The 27,635-nt window shown below is 40.2% G+C and overlaps 2 protein-coding genes across 4 annotated transcripts; one reads left to right on the top strand and one right to left on the bottom strand.

Annotated features, from left to right (window-relative positions):
* Positions 1-36: 36 nt before the first annotated feature.
* On the top strand, positions 37-14,339 carry ric8b (RIC8 guanine nucleotide exchange factor B). Of its 3 annotated transcripts, none has more exons than XM_031317259.2 (10): positions 37-292; positions 736-783; positions 876-1,511; positions 3,697-3,791; positions 5,588-5,738; positions 6,029-6,124; positions 9,092-9,236; positions 9,463-9,607; positions 9,727-9,846; positions 11,832-14,339. In XM_031317259.2, exons 1-10 carry the CDS (start codon positions 209-211, stop codon positions 11,935-11,937), a joined length of 1,626 nt encoding a protein of 541 aa, XP_031173119.1. In that variant the 5' UTR covers positions 37-208; the 3' UTR covers positions 11,938-14,339. The 3 variants fall into 3 exon arrangements, with proteins under 3 accessions (XP_031173119.1, XP_031173114.1, XP_031173124.1); XM_031317254.2 differs by having other exon boundaries at positions 6,026-6,124; XM_031317264.2 differs by having other exon boundaries at positions 51-292; positions 741-783; positions 6,026-6,124.
* A 71-nt stretch (positions 14,340-14,410) lies between these two features.
* si:dkey-103i16.6 (SIRT1 domain-containing protein) lies at positions 14,411-27,511 on the bottom strand. The gene is made up of 8 exons (XM_031317269.2): positions 27,222-27,511; positions 20,154-20,382; positions 17,656-17,874; positions 17,194-17,426; positions 16,625-16,725; positions 16,364-16,525; positions 16,057-16,269; positions 14,411-14,991 (listed from the first exon to the last, which is right to left on the bottom strand). The coding sequence occupies exons 2-8, from the start codon at positions 20,372-20,374 to the stop codon at positions 14,791-14,793; spliced, it is 1,350 nt and encodes a 449-aa protein (XP_031173129.1). The 5' UTR covers positions 20,375-20,382; positions 27,222-27,511; the 3' UTR covers positions 14,411-14,790.
* Between the last annotated feature and the right edge of the window lie 124 nt (positions 27,512-27,635).

Genomic DNA, 27,635 nt, shown 5'->3' with positions numbered 1-27,635 from the left:
AGAAAATGGTACATTTGCACTACAGTGAATATCCCCAGTGGAGAGCACAGCCGCTGATGGAGACAGTCAGGGGAGTTTCCCTGTTGACAGCAGCAGACCTGACTGACACTCTCTCACTAAGCTAGCCTGCCAGCTAGCTAGCTAGCTGCACAATCCCCCATTGGTCACGTCTAAACTAAGCTAACTACTTTATCTTCAGATATCCACCATGGATTTGAATATTATCTTGTCACAGCTTGAAACTGCCAACGAAGAGGAAATCGAGAAACTTCTGCGGCAGTACAATCTAGAGGTAAGTCGCGGCTCTGCTCCTTTTTACGTCAACCAAAACAAACGGCGGTGCTAACGTTAGCTAGCTAGCTAGCTAAACAGCTAGCTCCGAGTTAGCTAAACATCTTACGAGCCGACTCAGCTAAAATGTTGGCACTATCCTGTTATATCTAGCTGATGTTGCACAGTTAAACATATCACACCAAAAATGTGAATAAGGCAACCAGAACCTTGATACGTTGTTTACAACACCAACGTAGTGCTGATAATGCTAATGCTGCCTGCTCACAAACCATGTTACTGCACGTAGCTAGTTATATAGCAATATAAGCACATTTGAACTATTTATTGGAGGTCTCTGGGAAGAGACTGGGGTTTATTTATAATAAGGCATGTTTTATGTGTGTCTGTGGCATATCAGGCTGAGTTGTTCGGTGTCCACAATGAGCATCTTATCTGTTTCAGAACAGTCGCACCTTCAGTTTTGACCAAAAGGAAGAAACCCTGCGGAGTGTAAGTACTAACTAGTTATCTGAGCATTTGATTATTATTATATATTATATTATTATGTTATAATCTATAATTTTGTCACTCTGTCATTGCAGAAGCTGTGTCAGGGTGTGTTGTCAGTTCTTGAGAGGCAGGTGCAGCCCAGCTGTCAGAAGACATGTCTGGAGACACTCCGCATTCTGTCCAGAGACAAGCGTGTCCTCACACCTGTAGCCACCAAGGAGGGCATGCTAATCCTGGGGGGAATGGCGAGGTTGACTGCTGGAGAAAACGGAGATGACAACAACCAGAAAAGCTCTCAGGAAGACACCCAGTCGGATGAGGAGGAGAGGGTGGTGGTGGTGGAGGCCTTAAAGTGCCTATGCAATGTGGTGTACAACAGTCCTGCGGCTCAACAGGTTAGTGTAGACGTGCAGCTGGCAAATGGCCTGTGTGCCAGCCTGGGAATGGCCCGCACATGGCACCATGAGGTGGGCCTGTTCACACTGCGCCTTCTCTTCCTGCTGTCTGCACTGAGACCTGATGTGAGAGGGATTTTGAGGAGAGAATGGCATGCTGTGAGACTACTGACAGAGATCCTGGAGCACACCCTGGATGTGAGCTGGGTTGGTCCCTATGAAGCTGCCCGTCCAGATCCACAGGCCCTGCCCCTGCCTGCAGAGGACAATGAGAGAGCAATGGAGGCACTCAAGGCCTTGTTCAACCTCACACTGTCTGACGCTGGTGGTGAGGTGAGTGTGTAGTGGTTATGTGTTGTAGGTCTGTTACACACTAGTTGCACACTAGTTGCACACTAGTCATTTGGGTTTGTTCTCTGACTCATTAAGTATGTATGCAGGGGTTAAGAGCAGATCTAGTATGCATGATTTTTTTTCTGGCTTGGTCATTTGCTCAGTTACAGATTTGACTGTTCTTGTCCAGAAAGATCTGCTCCCCACAACAGCCAGATTATATCAATCTCTAACCATTCGTCCTCTATACATCTATCAGAGGAAGACAACATCTCAGTGATTCAGTGTAAATGTGACATAAAATGCAGAGTATCTTGATTAAAACATTGCAATTTAAGGTATACGTGCAGTTTAGTGTCCCAAATTCCCCATACAATGTACTTAATTAATTATGAACCTGCTAAACCACCTGTGCTACCCTAACCTGTCTCAAATAAGACCCTCATCATTTGGGACACTCAGTTTTTGGAAAATAATTTGTGACTCTAAACTGCACGTATACCGCAATTCAATGTACTTCCAGATTCAGTTCATGCACGGTTCAAACGCTGTACTGTATCAGGAAGATAAAAATGACATGTCAATTTACAGTACACACTGTCAGGAACAAACATGTAACTCGTGATAAGCAGTGACCAGTGTGGTAGCCAAGACAATTAGTAAGGAAATCAGTATCAGGTGTAGGCCTGCACGATTTGGGGAAAAATATGGATCACGATTTTTTTTAGCTTAGAATTGATAATCACGATTCTCTGCCACGATTTTTTTTGTAGTGTGTAATGTTGTAATGTGTAATGTTTATTGCACACATGAACCATGATGCTTGGGAGCGCTTTAAAACCTTTTTTATACAGTCTGTTTAAAACTCACAGAAGAAAGTAGTAGCGTTTGTGATGCAGTCGGCTTGTAAAATTAAATGAGAATCAATTTTTAAATAAAAAAAAAAAATTTGAAGTTATTTAAACATTAAATCGTGAACAGGGTGAATCGAGATCGCGATTTTATAACGATTAATCATGCAGGCCTAACCAGGTGTGTAGGGGGAGTCCTTATGATCAGGTGTGTCAGTTTCAGGGCGCAGCCATGGGTAATGTTAGAAGTTACACCTGTGCTTCTCTGTCGATGACATCTGAAAATGTCCTTTTGAGAGTTGGCCAATCCCAAGTGTCTATCCACCACTGACCCCCCTTTTTCTAAAGAAATTAACTGTAAATCCAAATTCATACAAGCTTTTTATGTGTCCATATTAAAATTGTTTGGCAATAGTTTCACTTCATGAAATACATGCTTAATTGGAAATCACAGTCATGATAAAACAGGTTGCAATCACCAAAATGCCCTCCTCTTTCTTTTTTTTTTTTTTTTTTTTTTTTTTTTTTAACTTTCACATTAATAACTACAGTGTTTCACATGTAAATGAAATCTGTCACCAATATCCAATCCAGAATAGGCCTCTTTCACTGCAGCCATTTTGACTGGTCATAGTAGGAAACGCACAGGTGTTACCAATAACATTAACGATGGCTCGGTTCTTTTCAAGTGTCTTTGTGAGTTAGCCAGCATAAACAATACCAGAACCCTGAAACTGGAGGACCTAAATAGAATTCATCCATTAATAATGTTATTATTTACACCTTTTCTTACTGTGAGAAAATGTCTCTATCTTTCATAGGCTACACACACAGGCCAAAAAACGGTATCATCTTATCCTGTGAATGAAATGGGACAGTATACAGTATTTGGTACATATGCTTTTGGACCATATGTCAAGTATTATATTTGGTTGTGATTTATTTCTGAAAATCACCTGCAAACCTGGCAGTCTTGCTACATTTTATGATTTGGACTGAAGGGGACACATGACTGCAAAAGGCTGCATCTGACAATGTAAGTCCTAATGACACAAAATGTAGTTCTTAGTTCTCAAGTTAGATTTTGCTCTCCTCTTCGACACTGTCGAAATTCAAGCTTCCTTATCCTCCTTTTTTTGAATCTAGATTAAAAGCTTTAATCCCACTCTATCTTGTAGCTCACCTCCTTTTGCTCTTTAGACTTGTTGGTTGAATTTTAAGGCAGCTATTTTTGCAGTTAAGCCTTTGCCTTTTCTACCTCATTGTTTTGCTTTACCTCTGAACAATGAAACTCTGCTTGGAATTCATGTTTTGGTACATCCTTAATTTGATAGGAGGATGACCACCAGTTCCGACTCATCGCTGCCATCCTGCGTCATCTGTTGATGCTGAAGACTGAGACCGAGGAGAAAACAGAGGAAGCACACAGGTGGGAAGTCTGTCCTTCACTGCTCTTAAAGAGATCACTTTATGAAAAAAAAGTGCTTGTGCACATACATTTGGGTATCTGGAGTGCCTAACAACCCACAATCTGAAATAAGACAACCCAGTCAATTTTTTGTGGGCTGCCGAGATCAGAAAAAATGTCAACAAGCCATTTAGATGTGGTTCCTATTTATGTCACATGCAGGCTCATTATACTGCCCCCCCTATATGAGCATGTAATAATGTGTTTTTTTTAACCTAAAAGCATGGAAACATGTTCTAGTAGATACTCCAAGTACAAGTATGAACCTGAAAATGAGCATAATATGGGACCTTTAATATTTGAATCTCTTTTGGTTAGCTACACCGTGAACATTTAATGAAGGCGCTCTGCACTTTCTAACCTGTGGAACTGCTCAAACTTCATTTGAAACTGATTTGCATAGAAAAGCACTCAGACTGACAAAGTGCTCCTACCACTCAGCTAACTAATATAAGCACCCCTCTGGACAAACACTGAGTATCAGGCAAGCAGCTGTGAATGAGAGAGCAGCTCACCACAAATTAAGACTGATAAGCCGTGGTCTTAGCCTGGGTAAATCCTGACGGACTTCCAGCAAATATGAGATTTGCTCTGCAAGTCAGTCTGGCGAAGAGCCCATTCAAACCCATTTCCAATGTCCCCAAAATCGAGGCACCAATCACAACCGCTGAGGTGGGCTTTACACCAATCACAACCATTGAGGCGGGCTTTACGCGCCGACAGTAGCGCAGCGACGGCGAGCAGCTTTTTGTTTACATTCAGCATGACGGCTACCGAAGAGCAGCGTCACCCGGATCGTTGGTCTGATTGGTTGGACTATCCATTGCGCCCAGAGGCATTTGAGCGGCGTCCGTTGGTGACGCCCCTTTGGAAATGAACTGTCAATGAACCTTCCCCAGACCCACTCTCAGTTATAACTGAGAGTGGGTCTGGTGTCAACCAGGCTACCGCGGTCTAATAGCAGACTGCTCATTGGAGCCTAGTTGGGTGCTTCATCTTCCCGATGCTCTTGGCTGTCGTAATACTGCAGCATCTTCTTCTCATGGTAATTTAATGCAGGAATGCCAAGAATCTGTGGCCATAGACTGCAATTTAAACAGTGAAATATAAAAGAGACTGATGTTTCTCTTGACCTGTCAAGTCAGAGGCTGAACTGGTTATGGGAGTTTGGCCAATTGACCAACCCAACTTTGTTGTTTGTTTGAATGTGAGTATGTGACAGAACTGGTCTAAGTGGAGTAGGGGAGTGTGAATGGGTAAAGTAGTTTTTTTTATATATATATATATATATATATATATATATATATAGAAAGCAAAATTACATTAAGGCAGGTTTGAGGTGTTTAAAAATCAGAACGCTTTAAAATCAGTGTGCATCACACAAATAACAAGACATTTCAGATTTTCCTCTCCAATCACAAACATCTTTACACTACAAGATTACACTACACCCTAGCACACAACATTACTGAGATTTTCTCTCAACTCGGACTCCAACCTGCGGCCCTTTGCTGCATGTCATTCCCCCTCTCTCCCCTTTCATTTCTTCAGCTGTCCTGTCAATAAAGCCCTAAAAATGCCCAAAAAATAATATTAAAAAAAAGAGGTGATTTGGTCATTTGCCATTAGGGATCCTTGACTTTAGAACAACTTGTCTCAAGCAAAATGTTCCAAAACCGCTTTACTTGACTGTTAAATATAAAGCATTTAGTAAAGATCTATGTTATTAAGAGATTATTATTTTTTTAAATCTCCAGCCATGCCATCAACCTGCTGAATAACCTGCCTGTGTCCTGCTTGGACGTGTTAATCGACGTGCCTGTACAGGGAGGACTAGAGATATATGGTGGGAAAAACATGGACGCTGTCCAGCTGTTAATAGACTTCATGGAGAAAAGGATTGACAAGGTAACGTTTATGTTCTGCAGCAAATACAGAGAGAACTGGCTGTTTAAACACTGAAAATTCAATTTAAGAATATCATTGAAGATATTACAGTACAGTGCCAGTGATACCAGTGGAGTAAATTCACACCTGATGTAATTGACGCTACAGGACACAACAGAAATATTTTGCGCTTACATGTAAGCTAAAATACATATATTTTAAACATAAGTACATTCTGACACTGCATGCCATTCAGTTTCTCATTCCCTTTTTGCTTGTGAAGTGTTTGTGGTTTGTGTCACTCCAAGCAGGGCTCCAACTACAAAGAGGGTTTGACTCCGGTGCTCAGCCTTTTGACTGAGGGATCCAGACACTACAGGGAGATCCGCAGATATATCAAAGCTCAGGTACAGTAGCTGCCAACAGATTTAAAGGGGACATATCATGCTCATTTTCATGTTCATACTATTATATTATATTTTTGGTTTCTATTAAAACATGTGTACAGGCTTTAATGTTTAAAAAACGCTTATTTTTCTCATACGGTCTGTGTGCTGGAACACCTATATTCACTCTCTGTCTGAAACGCTCCAATTTATCACCTGTCTCTTTAAGCCCCCCTCCTGAAAAAGCCCATTCTGCTCTGATTGGTCAGCATTCTGGGGGCTACTGCATCTGTGCTCTCAGCATCCCTGCACCCTCATTACAGCTAGGAAATGACTGTAGCGACACTTTCTACCATGAAAACTCACCAATAAAAGCTTCCAAACCAAAATATTTACAACCAGACATGTTCCAGCAGCAATCTGATCCGAAATCGGGGGAAAAAAATTAACATTGGCAACTAGTGGTGTAATGGACCATAGTTGATCCGTGGTTAGTCTATATCCTTGACGTTCCACTTCTGTGATTGCTCCGGTGCCGCATGAAATTCTGCCGGATGCATGTATTTTTTGTTTTCTTTGTGTTGGAATTTTAAACTCCGGTAGATTTATGAGGACTATGGTTAACTGCTCCTCAGATATATGTATATATGTATATAGGGCTTTTGTTAATTTATTGATAAACGATGTACTTACTGTAGAATTTTATTATGCAATGTTTTGTGACCTGTGTGATCTTAGCCCGTGGGACAACGGATGGAAATTAGCCCTTGTCTACAATCCAGCATGTTTACATGCATGTATTCCATGTTTGTTCATTAACATGCGCTGTCCCAATCAAATAAATAAAAAAATTAAAAAATAAATAAAAAAAAAAAGATCTCTGCATGATAAATTGAGACAGCTAGCTAGACTATCTGTCCATTCTGAGTTTTCTCTTACACAACTATTTTACAGCGGCTCCATGCGGAGCTTAGCGCCGTCCATGACGATTGTGATTGGTTTAAAAAAAAAAAATGCCAATAAACCAGAGCACGTTTTTCGTACTATGTGGAGTAGCCAGACCCTCCTCCGCTCCGCAGCTTGTGGATGGTCTGGCAAAGCGAGACTAATCCGTGGTTAACACTCACAGTTCAGAATGTATGTTAACCGCGGATTAATTGCAAAGTTTAACCATCATAATAGTGTGAAATAAATGTTTACTGTCGCTGTTACTTAAAGTAGGCTGAAAAATCTCTATGGAGGGTTGCTGTTGTTGTTTTCTGTTAAAATCAGTTGTATGTTCATGTGAACGGAGCATGTTAAAAGCAGTTGATAGAGCCGGCTACAGCTCTGTCTCATCAGTGGCAGTTTCTAGTTGAGTTTCCTGAGAATAGGGGGCTTTGAGCCGGGGTTGGGTACCGAACCCTGGTGCTAATATGGCACCGGTGCCTAAACGACCGGTATCTACCAGACGGAATAGCAACGCAGATTGCTATTCCGTCTGAAGCATTGATGCATGTCATGCATGAAGCATCGATGCATGTCATGCTAGTTAACACTAACGTTGCACTTGGCAGCAGTTAACGTTAGTTTACTGTTAGCTAGTAGCTGGATTAAACACTGTTAAAACGCTGACAGGTAAACGGTGTAATGTGACTGTATTTCACTGTAGAGGATTCCAACACCGGGACGTACAAAAGTCTGCAGCTTAGACACAAACTAGCACTATGGTCACTGCTGTTCAAAAAAACAACACAGACAAGACTAAATGCTGCGTTTACTTGAACCTGGTAAACCACATATTGCATTCAAAGTTATTGTAAACTAACCTTTCCTCATCTGTTTTTGTCATTGAACAGCAATATACTGGTGAAATAAGTTATTATTGTTATAACTTATAATTATATAAATTATTTAAATTCCCCTTTTTTGTGCTGATCCGAAAATGTATCTGATCCGTCACTCAAAACCGTGAACTGATCCGAACCATGAGTTTTGTGATCCGTTGCACCCCTATCGGCAACCAGGATTGTAGTTTTCCCTGACGTTAGCATGAAGCTACATGTAGCAGTGTATGTAATATAAATAAAAATATCTGCCAAGACTGTCCGAAGCTGCAATCTGTTAAACAACTTCTACTTGCATTTTTCACCGTGTTGCACTAACTGTGTCTTATAAAGAATAGTCTCGCTTTGCCAGACCCTCCTCCAAAGCGCGCTGGAGGAGAGTCTGGCTACTCCACATAGCATTCGGGGATGGGAGGAAATGTGCTCTGGTTTATTGGCATTTCTTTAAACTAATCACAATTGTCTTGGGCGGTGCTAAGCACCGGAGAAAAGCTGCGGTGCCGCTGCACAATGGCCTCGGAAGGAACTTGTTTTGGTGGAACGTGTGTTTGGAACGTGTGTTTAAAAGTTGTTTTAGTCGTGCAACAGAAAACTCAGATTGGACAGATAGTCTAGCTAGCTGTCTGGATTTACCCTGCAGAGATCTGAGAAAAGGTTAACCATAGTCCTCATAAATCGACCGGAGTTTAAAATGCCAACACAAAGGAAGCCCAAGGCAACGGATATCCGGCCTAAATTAGTGAAATCCGGCGGATTTTCTGGCGGCAACAGAGCAATCCTGGAAGTGGAACGTCAAGGATATAGACACTATGTAAACACTACAGTAACGTGCCCAGTTGGAGTATTCAGAACAGTCTGAAGCCTAAGGTTTTTGCTCACAGGGATAACCTTTACATAATGTTTATTATTGCGCACATTTTGAAGCTTTGGTCATGTTTAGTATAACAATCTCACATTGTAACGTTATATATCGATGACAGAAAATAATAAAGTATGTGACAAGGCCAGCATCTACCGTGCTAAAGTGTCGAAGTAAAGTACTGAAACCTATATCAATCGATTAAAATATTTAATCAAGATTAATCGCATGATTGTCCATAGTTAACTCACGATTAAATAATTGCAAATTAATCTGAACCATTTATAATGTCTGCATTTTCAGGTACTTCCCCCACTGAAAGATGTGAAGATCAGGCCAGAGATCGGCACCACCACCAGAAACAAGTTGGTCCGCCTTATGACCCATGTTGACATGGGCGTGAAGCAGAGCGCTGCAGAGTTTCTCTTTGTCCTCTGCAAAGAAAGCGGTGAGCAGTGGTCGGGTCATGGGAGGAACAGGTGGCACAGCACACCAGATGAGAAAATATGAGAATGAGAGAGCAGGAATGTCATCTGTAGTTGGATGCAAGTGATGAAGTGACTGCCAGATGCATTACTGCTGCAGAACTGTATAACTACAGCACGGCTCATGCTCACATATGAACATTTATATGTAACTTCACAACCTTGTGTATTTGTGGTGTTGTCTTGTAGTGGACAACCTGTTGAAGTACACAGGATATGGAAACGCAGCAGGACTTCTGGTGGCTCGAGGACTCCTCGCAGGAGGGAGAGGAGAGACTCAGTACTCCCAAGATGAAGACTCCGACACAGAGGAATACAAATCTGCTAAACCCTTGTGAGTGCTCTGCACAGGTCTAAGAATAAAGCATTGATGTATTATATTAATGTGTATGCATCAATAATGTATGAATGTGTTGCAGCTTTACATTAAGCTTGCTCATCTGCTTGTTCCAGCATCAACCCCATCACTGGTCATGTGGAGGAGCCGATGCCGAATCCCATTGAAGAGATGACTGAAGAGCAGAAGGAGTACGAAGCCCAGAAACTTGTCAATATGTTTGACAGGTTGTCAAGGTAAATATACTAAACTAGAAAGGACTCAGAGAGCAAATCATTTTATATTTATATTTAATATTTTAATAGTGGACAGTAGAGAGGTGACAGGAAATTAGATGAATAAATTAAGGGACGACGTGCAACAAAGGTCCCCGTTCGGGCTCGAACCAGGGATACTTTGACAACAAAGTCAGCGTCTTAAACCCCCTTGGTCAGGAGGACATCCCATATTAAGATATTTTTAGGATCCTAATCTGCAGAAATATTTATTTATTTGTTTTGAACATGTAACAATTAAAAAAGAAATAAAAAAACAAGAAAATACACATAGTGATAGACAATAAACAAACGTAAGATGCCACAGAAGTCTTTGCAAATGTAACACAACTCATTGTTTGTCAGAGGCTCGACTAAGATCATTAACTTTTTCAGTTTGAACAACTGTTGCTTCTCCTGCTCAAATTATTATTGTTTCCGCTGCAAAGAGCCCAATGTATTTGTGTTGACCTTTCCTTAGTGAGCAGAGACTAATATTAGTCAAGCACAATGTCTGTACAAAGGTAGCAGTGAGCTTGCCACCTGGCCAACCGATTCGTCGAAGGAAGAATCTCTTGCCGTTCGCTGCAGCTTCAATTAGGACAAGACTTTCAGCACGCCGCAGCATTCAGCTGGAGTAAATAGAAGCTGCCGGCACGCCACTGGAGCATCATTACCACCACTCCGTTAATTATCACCTAATTGGGACACAGTCGGCTTGTTGGTCCTGGTTCCTTTATGTGCCGCATTCAGGTTTTTGATAACTCATGTATCCTGACTTTATCCTTGGGATTCAGAGGAGCCAGTCAGACGGGGAGTGGATGAGACAGAGGCACAACTAACAACAAAGCAATTTGGGTGGAACGTGGATGAAGAGGTAGAGACACGGGGGAACAAATGCACAGACATTAAAAAAAAAAAAAAAAGATGACCTCGTCATTGTTAAGCCAAAGAGAGGGTTGAGCTTTAATGAGGCACGTGCGCCCAGAAGAGGAAGATTCCTTTCCAAGGATGCATCTTCTTTCTTCTGTTCCTCAGTAAAGGAGATGTGTTGGTGACGGAGAGGTGCTTCATCAGTACAGGCTCTAAGGAGATCGGTCAGAGCCCTGTAAGAATCTGCTCCCCTAACTGCTTAACGGGTACTCCAATTAGCACATATTCTGCACCCTCTCCACCCCAGACCCCGAGTCCTCTGTCACTGCTAAGGATTATTTTTGCACTAATTGGGAGAGATGTTTTTGTTTGTTTTGTCATTGTGTTAGTCCTCATTTTACATTCTGACTTTAACCAGTGATATAAGGCTGTGGACTAGTGGTGCCTCTGCAGGTATCATCACTGAAAAGATGTTTAAATTATATATATATATATATATATATATATAATTTTCACATTTAACCACACCACAGGTCTCCTCCATCTCCTGTCAAAGAACGTAACCTGTAGTTTTTCCAGGATAAATTAAATTTAATTGGAGGAATCAGTAGGACTTACATGGCCATTTATTGTTGAATCTCTTTACAAATGAATGCAAATGGGTCCTTTTTAAATCTTTGGTGGATAATTCTCTGATAAATCATCTCAGAAGGAGTGGTGACACACAGTGCAGGTATAATTGGATTAGGATGAAGGGGCAGCCAGGGCTTTGAGGAGATTAGTTTGAGCGCTGATCCTGTAATTAAACTGCCAGATGGGAGTAGGGCAGAGAGGGAGAGAGGATGGCCAGACAGGGGCAAGTGTCCATGAAGGGGGGTTGTAGAGTGAGGGTCCTTGAGTTCTGGATGTAAGAGAGTAAAGATTTACAAGTGAAAGCCCTCTTAAGACTGTCTGTGAATACAAAGGGTCCTGAACACAGTTAGGTTTTGATTACATTGGAAATATAATTGATATGTTTTCAATTTACCTCCCTATCTAACCTCTCTCTATCCAGAAAGGGGGCATCTCTGATGTTTTTCTTTTTGTGTCCACAGGCAGAACGTGATCCGGCCAATGGGGGTCAGGCCTGACGGGACGTTAGCACCTCTTGAAGAAACTCTCTGTGATCCACGCGAGGACTCGGGATCAGACTCCGACTAGTGCACTTCTCATTTAGGCCACATTTTCCAGGCTAAGCTTACTTGGCTCCAACACATCTGGAGCTGTGTTCCATTTCATGGTATGGATCCTTTTAAAGGCAGGTGCCCATGAAGATGGGTCCGTCAGAGGCGCTAAAAGCTGGCCCAACCACTCTACTGTCACTAAGCAGAGGTAGTAGAAGTCAGTCAAAAGAGCCACACATTGTACTGATACCTCCCAGTAAATCATACTCTATTAACCTAAACTTAAATTGGCAGATATTACAATGTTTGGATCTATAGTCAAGACTGCTCTCACAGAAACCCAAACTAATGCTGGAATTTAGGATGCCCTTTTTAAGTCGTATCACCAGGAAGTCGCTCTAAATTGACAAAGTTTAAATAGTGATAACTGGTTTTGTAATAATGGAGTGCTCATTACAAGTTTCAATGTCTAAGTGTTACAATTGTGGCGTAACTCGCAAATAGTGCATCAGATTAACGGTCAGTGTATCCATATAACTTCCATTTCTCTGTAAGTTTGATAGGTTTAGTTTAAGCGATATATAATATATGCCGGCCCATTATGACATATTCAGTCTAGTGATCCAGCCCTGAACTGGGACACAGCTCATCATGTCCCAGGAAACTCTAGAGGTCCTGTCGCAGCAGTAAGACTTTCTCCAAAGTGGAAATGGACTTGATGTGCGGCAGAAAGACTCCAGTGGCATCATATGCATAGGAGGCCGCCATGGTTACTGTTGCACCTTCCTCATCTATTTTACCACTCCCTGAGTTGGAAAAAAAAAAAAAAAAATAGAGGTAATATAATTCTTTGCTGGATCATGTGTATCTCACTGAAAGCTCTTTTGTTATGGTTTAAGTGTCATTGGGTCTGAATAATCATTCCTTCACCTGTGCTTTTGTTCTTCACTTTTTTATTTTTTCTGCTACATAATGATTTTGTCCACTCTGTATTTCTAGATTATTCAAGTGCACATTACACACACATTTAAACATGAAATCATTGAAAACTTTTAACAATGAACCTAGTTGTTGGTTTAAAATCACAAGGCCTGTCCAGTATGGACCACAGGATTGATTGATTGAAATCAGGCACTGTCTGTGTGGATAGATGTAACTTGTAGCTCACAGTGAGTCTGTTTGGTTGTGTAATTATCATGAACGTTGCACACCAGTTAGTCGCCAATGAAACCTTCTGAATTCAGGGCTTGTTGGTTTACTGTTAGCACTGAAAAGTGTTTTGAACAAAAAGACTTAAAAGACTTTAAAATGAAGACTTTAAATGGAGAGCTGCAACATAATCGTGAGGTGGACAGTAAACCGACTTTTTCTGCCTGTAGTGGACTATTGACAAAGAAATGTGTAAACTGCAATGATTGTTTTCTAATCCATTTTACTTTTGCCAAATCTGCATGATGTTAAATCAGTTCTCAGTGATGTGGGGGCTTTTTCTAGATTGAAATTTTTGCTAATTTTATACAAATCCACAAGTTTACCGTCTGTATAAACTGAATATTTCTTTGTGTTGGTACAATTTAATTAAATGTAAAAGCTGCCAGTTCTGAAATAAGTCATGGTTGGTAGATTTGGCTCCCGAACTAACTGAAACCGTGCTTTGGATACGTTTGTTGTATTAAAACAAACAAATTGCTATTTACAATCCAGAGAAACAGAATATTGCTTTAACCAGAGAACACGTCATTATTACAGGAATCAGTGACTCGTTTAATAGTGAATAATCATGTACACACTTTTAACCTATCACCACTACTGCCTACTCACACACACAATAACTCCGATAAGTAGAATAAAAGAAATATTTTAATTAGTTGTCCCCATACAGGCACAAAAGACTTAACTTTGAGTTGCCTTCTTGAATTTCTTGTGACTGACCAAATGTTTTTTTCAGCTTGGAATGCCATGAAAGGTCAGCTATACAGATGGGTCACAAATTAAAGGGAAAACCAACATTACGTGTCTCAGTGACGTGTTGGGCCAACACAAGCCACTAGGACAACTTTAGTGCTCTCTCTCAAAGAGGTCTGGTGACTGCAAAAGGCCAGAGCATAAGTTTCACAAAATGTTCATGCATCATCAAACTGTTCAGTGGCCATTTGTTGTTTTTCCACTTCTTTCTTCAAGTTTGTCCCTTTAAATTTGTCATGCATCTGTATCACTGTTGTTTTTTTTTCCCCCTTGTTTGCTCCTGTGTAAATGCCTTTGTTTTCCTTACACAATCCCAGTTGGATAAATCAAAATTGCATGTTGATCACTTTTCAATCTGGAAATATGGTAATAATTTTGTTCTTTTTGCACTTTCTTCATATACTGTAAATAGCACCACACTTATTTTATGTAGTGAGGCTTCCACTGAAACGTTAATAAACTGGAGAATAAGAATAGTTGTTTTTTGACCCATACATTACTACATGAACCATATTTAAAAAATAAAATAAAAAAACATAATATGCAAATTACACAATGCTTTTATTAAATATAGTTTAAAATACAGTGTTGTCCTGATATATAACATTAACTAGTTTACTGACACGGAGTAACACCTGAAGAAACATTAGGATTTTTATTAAAGGCTTTAGATATACATTTACTAGTGTTCTGGATGGTCCCTCCCTCTATAATAAGTGCTTTAAATATGCTTGTTGATAGCTTGATAAACTGATTTACATATGAACATGACACACTGATTCCAAAAACATTTTGCCACTAGAACTTAACCAGATGAAAAGTAAAGTGTGTATACAGTTAACAGGAGAACAGTCTTATTCCGAACTAAGGACAGAAGAAACCATCTCCAACTTTTCCAGTGCCATCGTTTATGAAACATGCAGCGTCAGTTGCTCAGGCTGGATGATGCAGAGCTCTTGCTGTCTGTCTCAGAGTCTGTCTCCTCGCTGCCGCTGCTGGCTGCACGTTGACCTCCTGGTCTGGGCCTGGATGTCTCCATCCCACCTGGAGGCTCTGGAGCTCCTCTGCTCTGACAAGATGTCTGTCCACTTACTGACCCAGGGCTGCTTATTAATGTAGGGATGCTCTGCAGAGAGGGAAATTATTGCCATAGTCAGCAGAAGTGTTTTGAAATAGAGCCCAGAGACAGATAAAGGGGAGCTCTTGATTTTACACAACTAAGTATGTTAAGGCATACTACTCAGTCCATTTACATTTACTGCATATGTGAAAAAAGGTGTATAAAGACTTCTGTGGCTCCAGAGGGAACTGTGTGAAGTCTGATAAATTGCTTCAAGTGATGTCATTTGAGTGCACTTCAGTTAGGGTTGAAGACTGCAAGTTTGAAAATGAAAAAAATACGGGGGTGTGGAATTAAAAAAAAAAAAAAAAAGTTAGACCTCTGTAGCCTTCATTTTTGCTCGAGGCTACATAACCACTACTTGAATAACACACCTGAATCTCTGACTGAACTGTTGGCGGTCGAGTTGTTGCATTATGGGTAGTCTCGCATTGCCAGACCTTCCTCCACAGCACTGCAGTCGAGTGTCTGGCTAGTCCACACACAGCATTTTTTTTAAACCAATCACAATTGTCTTGGGCGGCGCTAAGCGCCAGACGCAATAACGGTGCCTCTGCAAAATAGCTTGTTGGAACTTGGAACTCAAAAGTTGTTTTAGCCGTGCAACAGAAAACTCAGATTGGACAGATAGTCTAGAGAGATCTGAGGAGCAGTTAACCATAGTCCTCATAAATCGACCGGAGTTTAGAATGCCAACACAAAGAAAGCTAAAGGTGACATCCGGGCTGAAAATGAGGGACATCCAGCGGATGTGTTCCCCACTTTTAAAGATTATATTTTTTGGGGCATTTTTAGGCCTTTATTTCCACAGGACAGATGAAGACATGAAGGGGGAGAGGGAGGGGGAACGACATGCAGCAAAGGGCCGCAGGTCAGAGTCGAACCCGCGACTGCTGCATCGAGGAGTAAACCTCTATATATGTGCGCCTGCTCTACCAACTGAGCTAACCTGGCCACCCCACTTTCCCTTTTGATTTCACAAAAGATTAATAAATAAGAGACTTATAACTTCATGCATAACCTGCATGTTTATTTTGTTTTTAAAGGCCTTGAGTTTGAAATTGAACCCACCAGTGTTTCCTGACTCCTCATCAGCTCCTCAATCTCATTGTTCCAGCCAAGCATTTCAGCAAACCTCCGCACTGTGTCCTCCAGGTCACCCAGCTCCATGTGGTCTCCTCTCCGCAGTGGGACCTTCTCAAAGGGACCCACAGCGTGCCGGTTCAGGAGGAGACGTGGCACAGTGGAGCGCACCGTGTTCACCAGGCTGGCAAATGGCTCAATCTGAAACAACAAGCTCAGGGTTTATCTACTCACAAAATGTACTAGAACCCATTTAAAGATTGAAGTACTGAATATAGATATGAGAAATGTTTACCTGTAAAGATGTACCCATAATGATTAGCAGGTCTGCTTTGGGGAAGTCTTTAGTGTGGAGGAAATACTTCTGTGGAAGGTCCTCTCCAAAAAACACAACGTCAGGTTTGACTGTTGCAGCGCAGAATGTGCATATGGGGACGTTGTCGTTCATTATGGCATGCTGCAAAACAAACAAAAGAAGAAAGCATTACTCCAGCATCAGATGCAGTGAATTACTGTTCTAAATTGTGATGTTTTTTTAACATGGGGTCAGACATACCTTAGCCTCCTCAGCAGGGTACGTGGTGTAGCACAGGTGACAGGAAGCTGTGGCAAAACTACCATGAGCTTCCACAAGCTTGTCATCTGGGATGCCACACACTGTGAACAAAGTTATTCAAAATTTTAATGGATGTTAAGAGCAAACTAGGTCATCCAATTTTGGATAACAAAACAGACTGGCATTGATAGGGTAGCTGTCAGTACTACACAACTACTTACTGGTTGTGAAAAAGAAAAAGATTTGCACACATCCAGTATGTTTCCTGGTGGTGCGTTCAGGGACATACTGTACATAGGAATGCTGTTATATTTATATTCTATTAATGGTAATTATATATTATACGGGAGGCGGTATGTTGTCCCTGATAATTAAAAGTAAATGTCATCAATGACAGTTAATCGTTCCTGTCTGCTTACATGTATGTTAAAAATGCTTGTAGATTAGTACTCTGGTGAGGGGGATGCATTTGGATTTACATTTACCTGTTACATGTTACATACAAAAATGTTAAATTTTTAGCTAAGCCAGAGTTGTTGTTTTTATGTTCCCTTTAAGGTCTCACTCACGTTTCTCCAGTCCGTCGATGTTCTGGGTGTACATACGGAGCAGCAGGCCTTTGTGATGAAGCATGCGGATAAAGTAGTGTATGTAGTTTGGTCGGTGGCTGCCAGGATACAGAGCCTTGGCCAGGGAGAAGAAAGGCTGCGGGTCATTGGAGAAGTAGTCAATGTTGAAAATAGCTTCAGGGTAAGGGATGTTGTACTTCTCCATGTTGGCATAAAGACCTGTTCCTGGAGTTCTGAAAATGTGGAAATACAGGTATTTTGACATGTACATTTTGGGCATTACTGTAATGCTTCAATGAAAGAGCAGCTAACAAGAAATGTCCTACTCAGAATTTTTTTCTGGAAGGTTTCTATATCCACTAAACAGGTTAACACTTTAGGTTGAAAGACTCATATACTGTAATAGTAAAGAGAAAGATGAAGATGAGGATGTAGAGAGAACAAAACCCACAAACAACCAACCTGAAGTCTGGGATGCCGCTGGCTGTGCTGATTCCTGCTCCGGCCACCACCACTACATTCTTACAGCGGCCAAGCTTCACCAGTCGAGCCACAGAGGCTAGACCGCCCCGGGATGAGGACTTGGCAGCTAAGGCAGACGGACTGCCCGGACTAGATGTGGACCCAGAGGACTGACCAGCTTGCACAGGGTCACAGCTATCTTTGGACATCTTTCCTTCACTGGAGAGCAGGACAAGAAAAGACATAAAACATCCCGATCTCAAATAGGACAATCCCCGACATAATTACTTGCAACACAATGATTTTATAGTTAATGTATAGCCAGAGGCATATAATCTCCCCAAACAGGATTTTTTTTTTTTAGATACTTAGGGATTATACTGTATAAAGGAGGGTACAACATTACTTCTGTCTGTTAATCCCCTCTATGACTACCGCAGGTACTTTGCGGGCGGCAACAGTTCAAGAAAGATATTGGGGAAAAGAGCTAAATATTCCGATATAAATAAGAGATGTGGAGGGATGCCTGAATGAATTCAACTTCTATAAGTGTCTGTGATAGGACCAGAGTCATTTATCTTCAAGTCAGTGCAATAAACTAAAGGCACGTCTTCGCATCATGTCCTAAACGAAGAACAGAGCCTCACTCACTGCTTGTTGTCTCCTTAAAAAAAAAAAAACATTCAAAACTTCTGGCATGAGGTTTCACATGAACTAAGTAATTCCTTGGGTTTTAACACTGGGCTGAGGAAAGCACTTAAATTCTGTCCTCCGTAAGAAAATTAAATGTAGCCATTCTGTGTCATTTTTACAGTATACGTCATATCCCTCTCATTTATTTAAGTACGTAAGTAAGTAAAGTTTATTTATATAGCACTTCTAAATCACAAAGTGCTTCACAAAAAGGTGAAATACAATACATAAAATACATGCAAAGGAAAACATAGGTACATAAAAACCCTTGTCTAAGTAAAAGCCTGTTTGAATACTGCTTTTTAAAAAAATCAACAGAATTTGAACAACGTAAAGAGAGGGGCAGTGCATTCCACAGCCTGGGTGCCACTGCCTGAAACAATTGATCCCTTCTGGTTTTAAAACGAGTGCGGGAGACCACTAACAACATCTGACCTGATGACCTCAGACTCCGGGAAGAAGTGTGACGCTGTATCAGGTCAGATACGTAAGAGGGAGCTTGTCCGTGCAAGGCTCTAAAAGCAAGGACCAGATTTTTTAAATTAATTCTAAAATAAACTGGTAACCAGTGAAGTGATGCCAAAACAAGTGGGATGTGCACTCTTTTGCTTGTGTGAGTTAAAAGCCTTGCAGCAGAGTTCTGAACAGCCTGGAGACGGTAAAGCTCTTTCTTGTTCAAACAAGTAAAAAAGACAATAATCTAAAATAATCTAAATAATATAATCTAAAATGACGATATAAAAGCATGGATGATCATTTCCAATTCAACCTTTGAAACCAAAGTTCTAAGTTTGGATATGTTCCTCAGTTGGAAAAAGCAGTTTCTAATGGTTTCTTAAGCGGTTTTAAATAAGCATTGTATAGTGTTGTGCACATTATTTTTCTGTGTCTTATTTGCTAACCTGCTGTAATGTTTCCTTATTATAAAATAAGTGGCGAGTGTCCTTCAGTTCACTTTGATCCAGACTGAAATATCAACTATTGTATGGATTAAGATGACATTTTGTACAGACATGCATGTTGCCCAGTGGGTGAAGTCTGCTGACTGCTGGTGATGCCCTGACTTTTCTTCTAGCGTCACAAGCAGTGTCACTTTTTCTGTGAAATATGTCAATAACTACTTGATAGACTGGCACAAGATATTGTACAGGCATTCATTAGTTCCCACATGATCATCTGAATGACAGTTGACGTTCCCTGACTTTTTCCTCTAGCGCCACCATCAGGTCGGCATTTCAATTTGTCCGATACTTTGATTCCAACCAATTATCTGCAAAACTAAAGTCATTGGTCAAGTGGTTAAGTTATACTTGCTAAACATTAGCATGTTAGCATTGTCATTGTGAGAATGCTCATGTTAGCATTTAGCCAAAACACTACTGTCCTAAGTACAGCCTCACAGAGCCACTAGCATGGCTGCAGCCTCTCAGTCTAAATTGGATCACAGACAAAAAAAAAAAGAAACTTGTCTAGTGTTCTGGCAGAGTTATACTATACCATGTTCAAAGAATTATGTTCATTTCAAAATCTGGGACCGCTTTTTTTTTAATATATATTGGACCAGACATTGCTACCACCGCAACCTAGGGATTTGTACCTGGTATGCCTTTGTTTTGTTGCATGTACAAATGTTTGTGTATTTATGTACTGTATATGCATGCATTTACCGTTTTTTTCTCTCTTGGTTTGTTAATGGGGGATCTAACACAGTGTGGCCTTCTGCAATGTTTTCATATTTGATTGCTTTAATGTTATCATGCAAACTTTAAAAAAAAAATAATAAAGTTACTGCTATATGTCCCCACCTTGTAAGTAAAGCATCCAGTCCGCTCACACTCATCTGACTGAGGTCCTGGGCCAAAGCAGAGTCTGTCTGTTTCCTTCGTTGTTTTCCATACAGACCCGTCCCAGAGTCCTGGGTCTCTGTGGGGTCGGTGGGCCTGGTCTGGGAGCTGGAACTGCGGGTCATCCTGGTGACTGAAGGCTGGGGGGCTTTTTTATTCCAGCTGGACCTGGACCTGTTCATCCCAACACCTGTTGACAGCAAGAAAAAAGACAAATCCTTTAGCACAAAGTGAGATTTGTCCTAATGACATTGTGAATGTCAGACATGTAAGCAATGTTTTAGTTTTAGTTTTGCGAAATGGAAAATATTCTAATAACCTTTTTTCCTAACTGCACTAATTAGATATTGACTTGTTTTCAGTGATTTGCTTTCCATTTGCCCCCCCTTCTGTGTCCCATATTTAAAAAGCTGTTACACCGAAATGATCCTTTTCTCTTCACTCCCTTCGCACAGAGAGAAGCTGAAATGTTTTAAAACTGTCAACTGTTGAACAAAAGGTAATGGCTGCAATATATTAAGCAACCCCCCCCCCCCTGCTCCTCAGCAGCTATGCTAATACGGTCCACAGCTGTGGCAGCTTTACTGTTTAAGGAAAGCGGAGGGTAGAGCTGAGGGGTTGGGGGGGTGAGAGTTAAAAAGAGAGGTGGTAGAGGTGAAAGGGAACCGTAGATTGACTTTGTGTCAACAAACCCAGCTGGGAGAGAAAAGAGGATGCCCCCTAACGGCCCCCTCAAACTGAGGAAAAAAAAGGGGGGGGGTTCCAGAGATAAATGATACGGAGGCGGGATTCAATAAAGAGGGAACAGAGGAGTAGAAGAAGAGGAGGAGGAAGAAGAGGAGGGGGACTTCTTTTCCAAAGCTATTCTAGGCCTTCAAACAACTTCCATGAGGAATGAGTGTGAGTGATCAGGGAGAGGCAGCCGACAAGGAAACAAAAGAGCTACAACCCATAAAACATGACTGCTTCAGAGGGCAGCAGGGAGATAAGACCAGCTTTTCTCCAGAAGCACCTTATCGCCCTCCGGAGGGGATGGGAGAGGAGGAGAGGGGTCACTGAAGGCTTACGGAGCAGCCGGAAAACAAAAACAAAGAACACAGCAGCCTTTAGGGTGACAGTCTTAAAGCCTGTCTTTAATTGTACATTAACATTTAAAGAAAATGTGTCATTACCAAGCTTGATGTCAACTTTTAATTCTAACAATTGTAGACAAGCCTTTGAACCATCCTAACAATCTAACATTCTCTGAACTACTTTCATTTTTAGGCACTCAATCTTCTTTCACTTTGCCTCCTTAAAAGGCTGAAGCCCCCACATTACTACTCTTTCTTCTCTCCCTGCACATCCTAAAGAACTATTAAAAACAGCGGGAGGGTCAGGGTCTCGGCTTTTGTCTGGACTCTTCTAAAAAAGACACTGCTGGGTACAGGCAATAAATCACTAGCTTAGTTATTAAGGTCTCACACAGATGGTGCGCTGTAGCGGCAGACCCAATATGTCAACACGCCCTCTAATCATATCTGGAAAAAGTTACACTTGCAGAAAAAGTCATGCACACAAATGACCAACATGACCTAGAACAACAAATAAAGCACACGGGTGTATTTCTCCTTGAATATTAATGATCCACTCAATTAAACTTGACTCATGGGAAAAAGGAGGAGAAACTTCAATCTAGAGGAAACCCAACAGTTTGGCTGCAGCACACTGTGGTGAGGCAGCAGCAGGTTTTCAGGCAAACAGGTTACAACCAGTCAAAACGCAAAGGTCAGTGTTGACAAAATGGAGGACACTTCAGCAACAACCTAAAACAAATTAAAACTGATAGTGTGCCATTTAAAAAAAAAAATGTACATTTAAAAAAAAGGCCCATGCAAAAGTACATTTTTATGTTTTAAATGTTTTTTAATCTGGTAAATTTGTGCCACAAATACTATTAGCATTGTTTATTGATAAATAAATCCCTGTAAAAATGACAAAAGGTTTCAAAAGGATTTGAGAGCCCCCCCCCCCTTTACTTGGCCTTTCACACTACTTGTTCTCGCATCTCTCCCCAGACGAAAAGCTGAGTGTGTCCCAGTACCGGACCACCAGGAGTGTAGCTGCTCATATGAGGGTTACAGTTATCTAATTAGGACAGTCCTACAACACTGGGCACACCTCGGTGCCCACCATTACCCCCCCCCACCCCCAAAAAAGTCAGGCTAATGGATAATCCTTTTACTTAGAGGCTGGAACCCAAAGCCAAACACCAGCAAAGAGCAGGAGAAACGTTTGTGTCAAAACAACAAAAATGCAACAGCAGACATTTACTACTCATTGATGAAGCACAAGAGGTTCCTGTCTGAAATGCTGAAATACAAAAGGTAGGGAAAAAATAACAGAATTTAAAAAATGGAGACAATCAAATGCAATAATACTTTAAAAAACAACCACTTTCATACATATAGTCCTAAAACTTTAACAATATATGAGGCCTGTTTGTAAACGATTTGCACGTTTGGCTGGACATAATTAATAATTTATTTTCAATTAAGGCTGCAACTAACTATTTGTTTTCTTTATAGATTAAATTGTCGAAGCACCTTGGTCCCTCTCTATTTCCAGTCTACCTCTACAATGTCATCTGTCCAAGAAAAGACAAAAACTCCTTCAAAAAAATATTAAACTGTCAACCTTTTTATTTATTATTTTAAATTAAACATTTGGTCTGTAAAATGTCAGAAAACTTTGAAAAATGTCCATTACAGTTTTCCAGAGCCAAAGGGGACATCTTGAAATTCTTACTTGTTTTGTCCAACCAATAGTCCAAAATAAAATAAAAGAGGAAAAGCACCAAATCATAGTTGAGAAGCTGGAACCAGAGAACTTTGGGCATTTTTGCTTATCAAAATTGTTTATGAATTTTCAGTCGATGGATTAATCTAATTTCTCTTTTTTGTTGTTGAAATATGATAACAAATCAATACAAACATAAACAATCATGATTTCAACAAATACATCAACAAGTCTGCTTATTTATATAAATAAACTAAAATTCCTCTAAATGGTATTAATTAACAATTATGTTCTGTGATACATAAAACATTTTTTCCCTGTAAACACCAAAAGCAACATTTTAGAGATCTGTTAATACTTTGTGGTCCAGTGCTATAAAAACCTAAGAACACTTCACTAAACTGAAATAAAGAGATGATGCACCCAAAATTAAGATCCTGATTCATGGCTGACAGCAGCAGCATGAAGCTGCAGACAGTCAACGTTTTTGTTTTTCTGGAGTTGATTGTTAACAACTTGTACCTGGTGCCTCTGGAGTAACATGTCAGCCGTGTCTTAAAGGAGATTTGGTTAACTTTAATGAGGAGCATTTAACCCTCCACTTACAGCAGAATTGAGGACAGCCGACTTTGATCTCTGCTGCCCCCCATGACACAGGGATGGCAACAGGCAGCCTGGTTGCTATGGAAACCTCTTCATTACTTAGTTGGAGAGGCAAAAGCTCTATGTCCTCCTTCCCCACCTGCTCACTAATGACATATCACTCTGTGTAGCATCTTTGTTGGACTCTCAATTGACACAAAGCAGCGAGTCCTAATTTGTGTTAGTATATTGTTTGCTCACACAGAGGGAGAGGTGGGTGGTGGAGAGCTAATTCTGCCCAGTGGGTCGATGGCTAACTACTGACTCTTGCCCTATTACTCCTGTGAGGACTTACCAGCCCTACATTAAACACCAATAATGGGATGTGATGTTATTTGTACAGCCATGTAAATTCTGTGAGAGAACAGGATGTGAAAATAACAAAACTGAAAGCACAGGTACGCTCTCACCCTGACAAAAATGCTACGCCACCTCTAGAAGACATCCGTCAAAACCAGCAACAGAAATGGAAAAATGAAGGCTGTCCAGGTAATTAAGTCAGCTATAGGGCTGCAGCAAAGCCCTATTTTCATTATCAATTTATCTGCCAATTCATTTTTCAAATAATCGACTAGCGAATGTTTGATAAATACCATTCACGGTAAACTGGTTATCAAAATAGCTTTTATAGTTGGGTTTTAGTTGTTGGTCGACTAATTGATCAATCAAATAATCAAAGGGTCAGAATTGGTTACAGAATGGGCCTTAAGAAACTTTATAACTTATATAACTTTTAACCTTATAAGACTGAAGACAAAAAAGGACCATTACCTAGCCCGTTAGCAAAATATGTTGTTGAGGACATAACAGTGTGTCTAACTATGTGTGACCAAAAAGGGAGAAAAAAAAAAAAAAGGACCACTTCTGGATGTGCAGGACTGAAAGAATTCAGGTGCTCAAAAAACTAAGTTGACACTTTTGCTGCAGTCAGTCAAGTCCTCCAGAGGAGCTACTAACAGTGAGGCTACACTGGCACCTGCTGGAACCAAAATCTCATTACATATAAAAACCATCAACCCATTTTGAAAAAACAATCTATGCCACATACAGCACACTGTGGTAAATGACTTACAAAGGATGCTCCAACGTCTCCACACCTATAAGTTTGTTTACTGCAGTGCAAGTAGATTATGCCTGCTGTTGCTGAAAGTGATGTGATTCATTGATGAGCAGATAAAAAGAAGGATAAATATAATTTGGATTTATTAGAATAATTGAGTATAACTTTAGTTTTTCTCTGTTTCTATTTTGTATGGGATTATAAAATGAATAGCATTTTTTTTAGATGTCGATTAAGGAATCTTGTGGTGTACCCTACATCATTGTTTTTAACATCATATACATCTTTATAAGCGATTAAGCCACTGATTTAGGACAGTGGTTCCCGTTTTGGTCCGAGGTACCCCCACAGCATGTCAGATGAACTCACGTACCACTTTATCAATCCCCAATGTATGTTTCAAATGTATATTATTATTACATTATCATTATATAAAAATGGATATTGTTAATTTTGTCATACAATTGAATTAACAATATTGTTGGTTGAGTGGTTTGGTCAGCAATCACACTACTATTACTAGGCTACTACTTGGAGTGAAGCTGAATGTTTCAACCATTCATCCACGGTTACTCTTAGCTAATCATTTGAACTGATTATCCATTACTTTTAGTTTAAACTTCGGGGTTTACACACTTTTACATAACTACAAACACGTAGTGTTCAGGTGTTACAGTTGACCTAATGTTACTATGTGGATATATTCTTTTAATCAAATCATATATTTTTTTTTATTTTTTCTTTCAAATTAATTGAGTAACTCTTCATTCTTTCCATGTACCCCGTGACAACTATCAGAAGCACCCCTGGTTGGTAATCACTGATTTAGGAGGAACATCTGCATGTGGGACATGCAGAGATGGGAAGTAACGAAGCACAAATACTTCGTTAGTGTACTCAAGTAGATTTTCCAGATATTTTTATTTTACTTTATTTTTGTGCTGACTTTTTACTTTTACTCCTTACATTTTTAACACAAATATCGGTACTTTCTACTCCTTACAATTTACATAATTGGCTCGTTACTTTAGTTTCAAATAATTTCAGTGGAGTTACCATTATTATTTTTCGCGTCATCAACACCGAATTCAATCTAATTGGATGGGAATATATGTTGCACTTCCGCACCACTACAAGACGGCATTCATTCGCGGCAAATCATTGCGGCTTGATGGCGGTAACGTTAGTATTTTCTTTCCAGAAGCCATATTTGAGTACAAACACACACATACATGTAGATTCCTTTAAATGTTAAGGGGAAGATTAAAAAAGAGAAACTGGATCTATGAATTCTCACAGAATCACAATTGAATTCATATCTTGCTACTCAGTCAGGATCTTATTAACCTGGAGTCCCAGTCTCTGTCACAATAATCATATATGTGATGTTTTAGGCCTATTGGCAGACAGCCATTTAAAATGAAGGCAATGGCATATAAAGACCCTTTTTTCCATGTCCACTGAAGTTTCTCAACTTGCACTCTAGTAACATTTGTGTGGTCCAGGTAGCTTTGCATAAAAAATGGTTGTCATTCGCAAAGCTACTTTTACTTTTATACTTTAAGTAAATTTCCAAGCCTGTACTTTGTTACTTTTACTTGAGTAAAAGAAGTTAAATCAGTACTTCTACTTTTACCAGAGAATTTTTTAACACAAGTATCTGTACTTCTACTTGAGTACGGGAAGGGAGTACTTTTGCCATCTCTGGGGACATATACCAAGTACAAGCATTACTGGATCCAGTTATATTAAAATCCCCTTCAGACATGTTTTAAGACATAAACATACTCTTTGTATAATTATGATAATAATAATAAATAATAATTGTTGTTAAGATTACATCTACTCCTCCTACCTCACTGAAAAATCCAGAATCTATGAATATGCAAATACTTTTTTATTTTAAAAGTTTAACTGAACCCATGATGTCTCCACTCTCAGTATATTTGACCTGGAGGCTTTACGTATCCTCATTACATGTGTACGTTTCACACTGAACCATGATTGGCTTACACACTTGTTGTGATGTCACAAATCCTGCTCGTACCCAAACTCAGACATTAGGTAAGCACAGAGAAACTTTCCTCCTTCAGTAGCTTAATGTAATTTAAAAACTTTGTCTTTTAGTGATAAACTGCACACACACACAAAAATCTGCACAGTGAAGCTCAAACAACCAAGTGAAAAAACAATAGGAAAAACATATTTTGGACTGGAGAGGGGCTTTAAACTAAACGGGTTATTATAGCCTAACTTACATAACAGCTTTTTATTAGAGAAAAACAGCCTTTTCTCCTCAGACTCAGCAGTGCCACGTTAGGTAAACAGACTTAGGCTAAAACACTCAAAAAAATTACAATAAAACACATAAAATACCAAGATCTTGGAAACTTCCTTTAAAGATGTAACGTTAGGCTTTTGGGCTAATAGCGCCACTCTGCAGGAAATTATTGGCAAGGCTATTAAAAGATGGGCGTCCACTCCTCTGGCATCAATACTAATAGGCTACCACTAACGTTATAATAGGGCTATAATTAACATCGTTATACCTTTCCAGACGGCGGAACTTTTGAATGCTGAACAGACGGCGACGACAGCAGACAGCAAGCAGACTTTGGGTCTTCAGTTGGACAACTCGATATGTTTCACATCCAAAAGGAAACTCGCTTTATCACTAAACTGAGAGTTTGTAATCCACCAGCCGCTGCAGTCAGGTTAACATCTGATTCAGTCGTAGTGAAGGTGTCTCCTTCTTCTCATGCACTTTATCCGCATGCAGCCTAAATTGTGAGTTTTAGAGGAGAGAGCTGTCACTCTGCTGCTGTTTCCGGGTACTAAATAAATCATTACGAATACAGGCGGGAAACAAGAGCTGGAGTCACGTGGTTTCCCTTTTCACAGCAGACATTTTGACTGGTCATAATATGGAACGCTACTAATAACATTAACGATGGCTCTATTCT

The sequence above is a fragment of the Sander lucioperca genome, chromosome 7 (assembly GCF_008315115.2).
Source record: "Sander lucioperca isolate FBNREF2018 chromosome 7, SLUC_FBN_1.2, whole genome shotgun sequence".
Taxonomy (NCBI): domain Eukaryota; kingdom Metazoa; phylum Chordata; class Actinopteri; order Perciformes; family Percidae; genus Sander; species Sander lucioperca.
Note: the sequence above shows the minus strand (reverse complement) of the source record. Positions and strands in the feature narration are given on the sequence as shown.

Excerpts from the sequence above, each read along its gene's own strand:
- si:dkey-103i16.6 (XM_031317269.2), bottom strand. The coding sequence starts at position 20,374 with ATGAACAGGTCCAGGTCCAGCTGGAATAAAAAAGCCCCCCAGCCTTCA. Across the intron at positions 17,875-20,153 it reads CTGGATGCTTTACTTACAAG|TGAAGGAAAGATGTCCAAAG; the intron begins GTGGGGACATAT and ends CCTGCTCTCCAG. Across the intron at positions 17,427-17,655 it reads AGCGGCATCCCAGACTTCAG|AACTCCAGGAACAGGTCTTT; the intron begins GTTGGTTGTTTG and ends CCACATTTTCAG.
- ric8b (XM_031317254.2), top strand. The coding sequence starts at position 209 with ATGGATTTGAATATTATCTTGTCACAGCTTGAAACTGCCAACGAAGAG. Across the intron at positions 293-735 it reads TGCGGCAGTACAATCTAGAG|AACAGTCGCACCTTCAGTTT; the intron begins GTAAGTCGCGGC and ends TATCTGTTTCAG. Across the intron at positions 5,739-6,025 it reads TGGAGAAAAGGATTGACAAG|CAGGGCTCCAACTACAAAGA; the intron begins GTAACGTTTATG and ends TGTCACTCCAAG.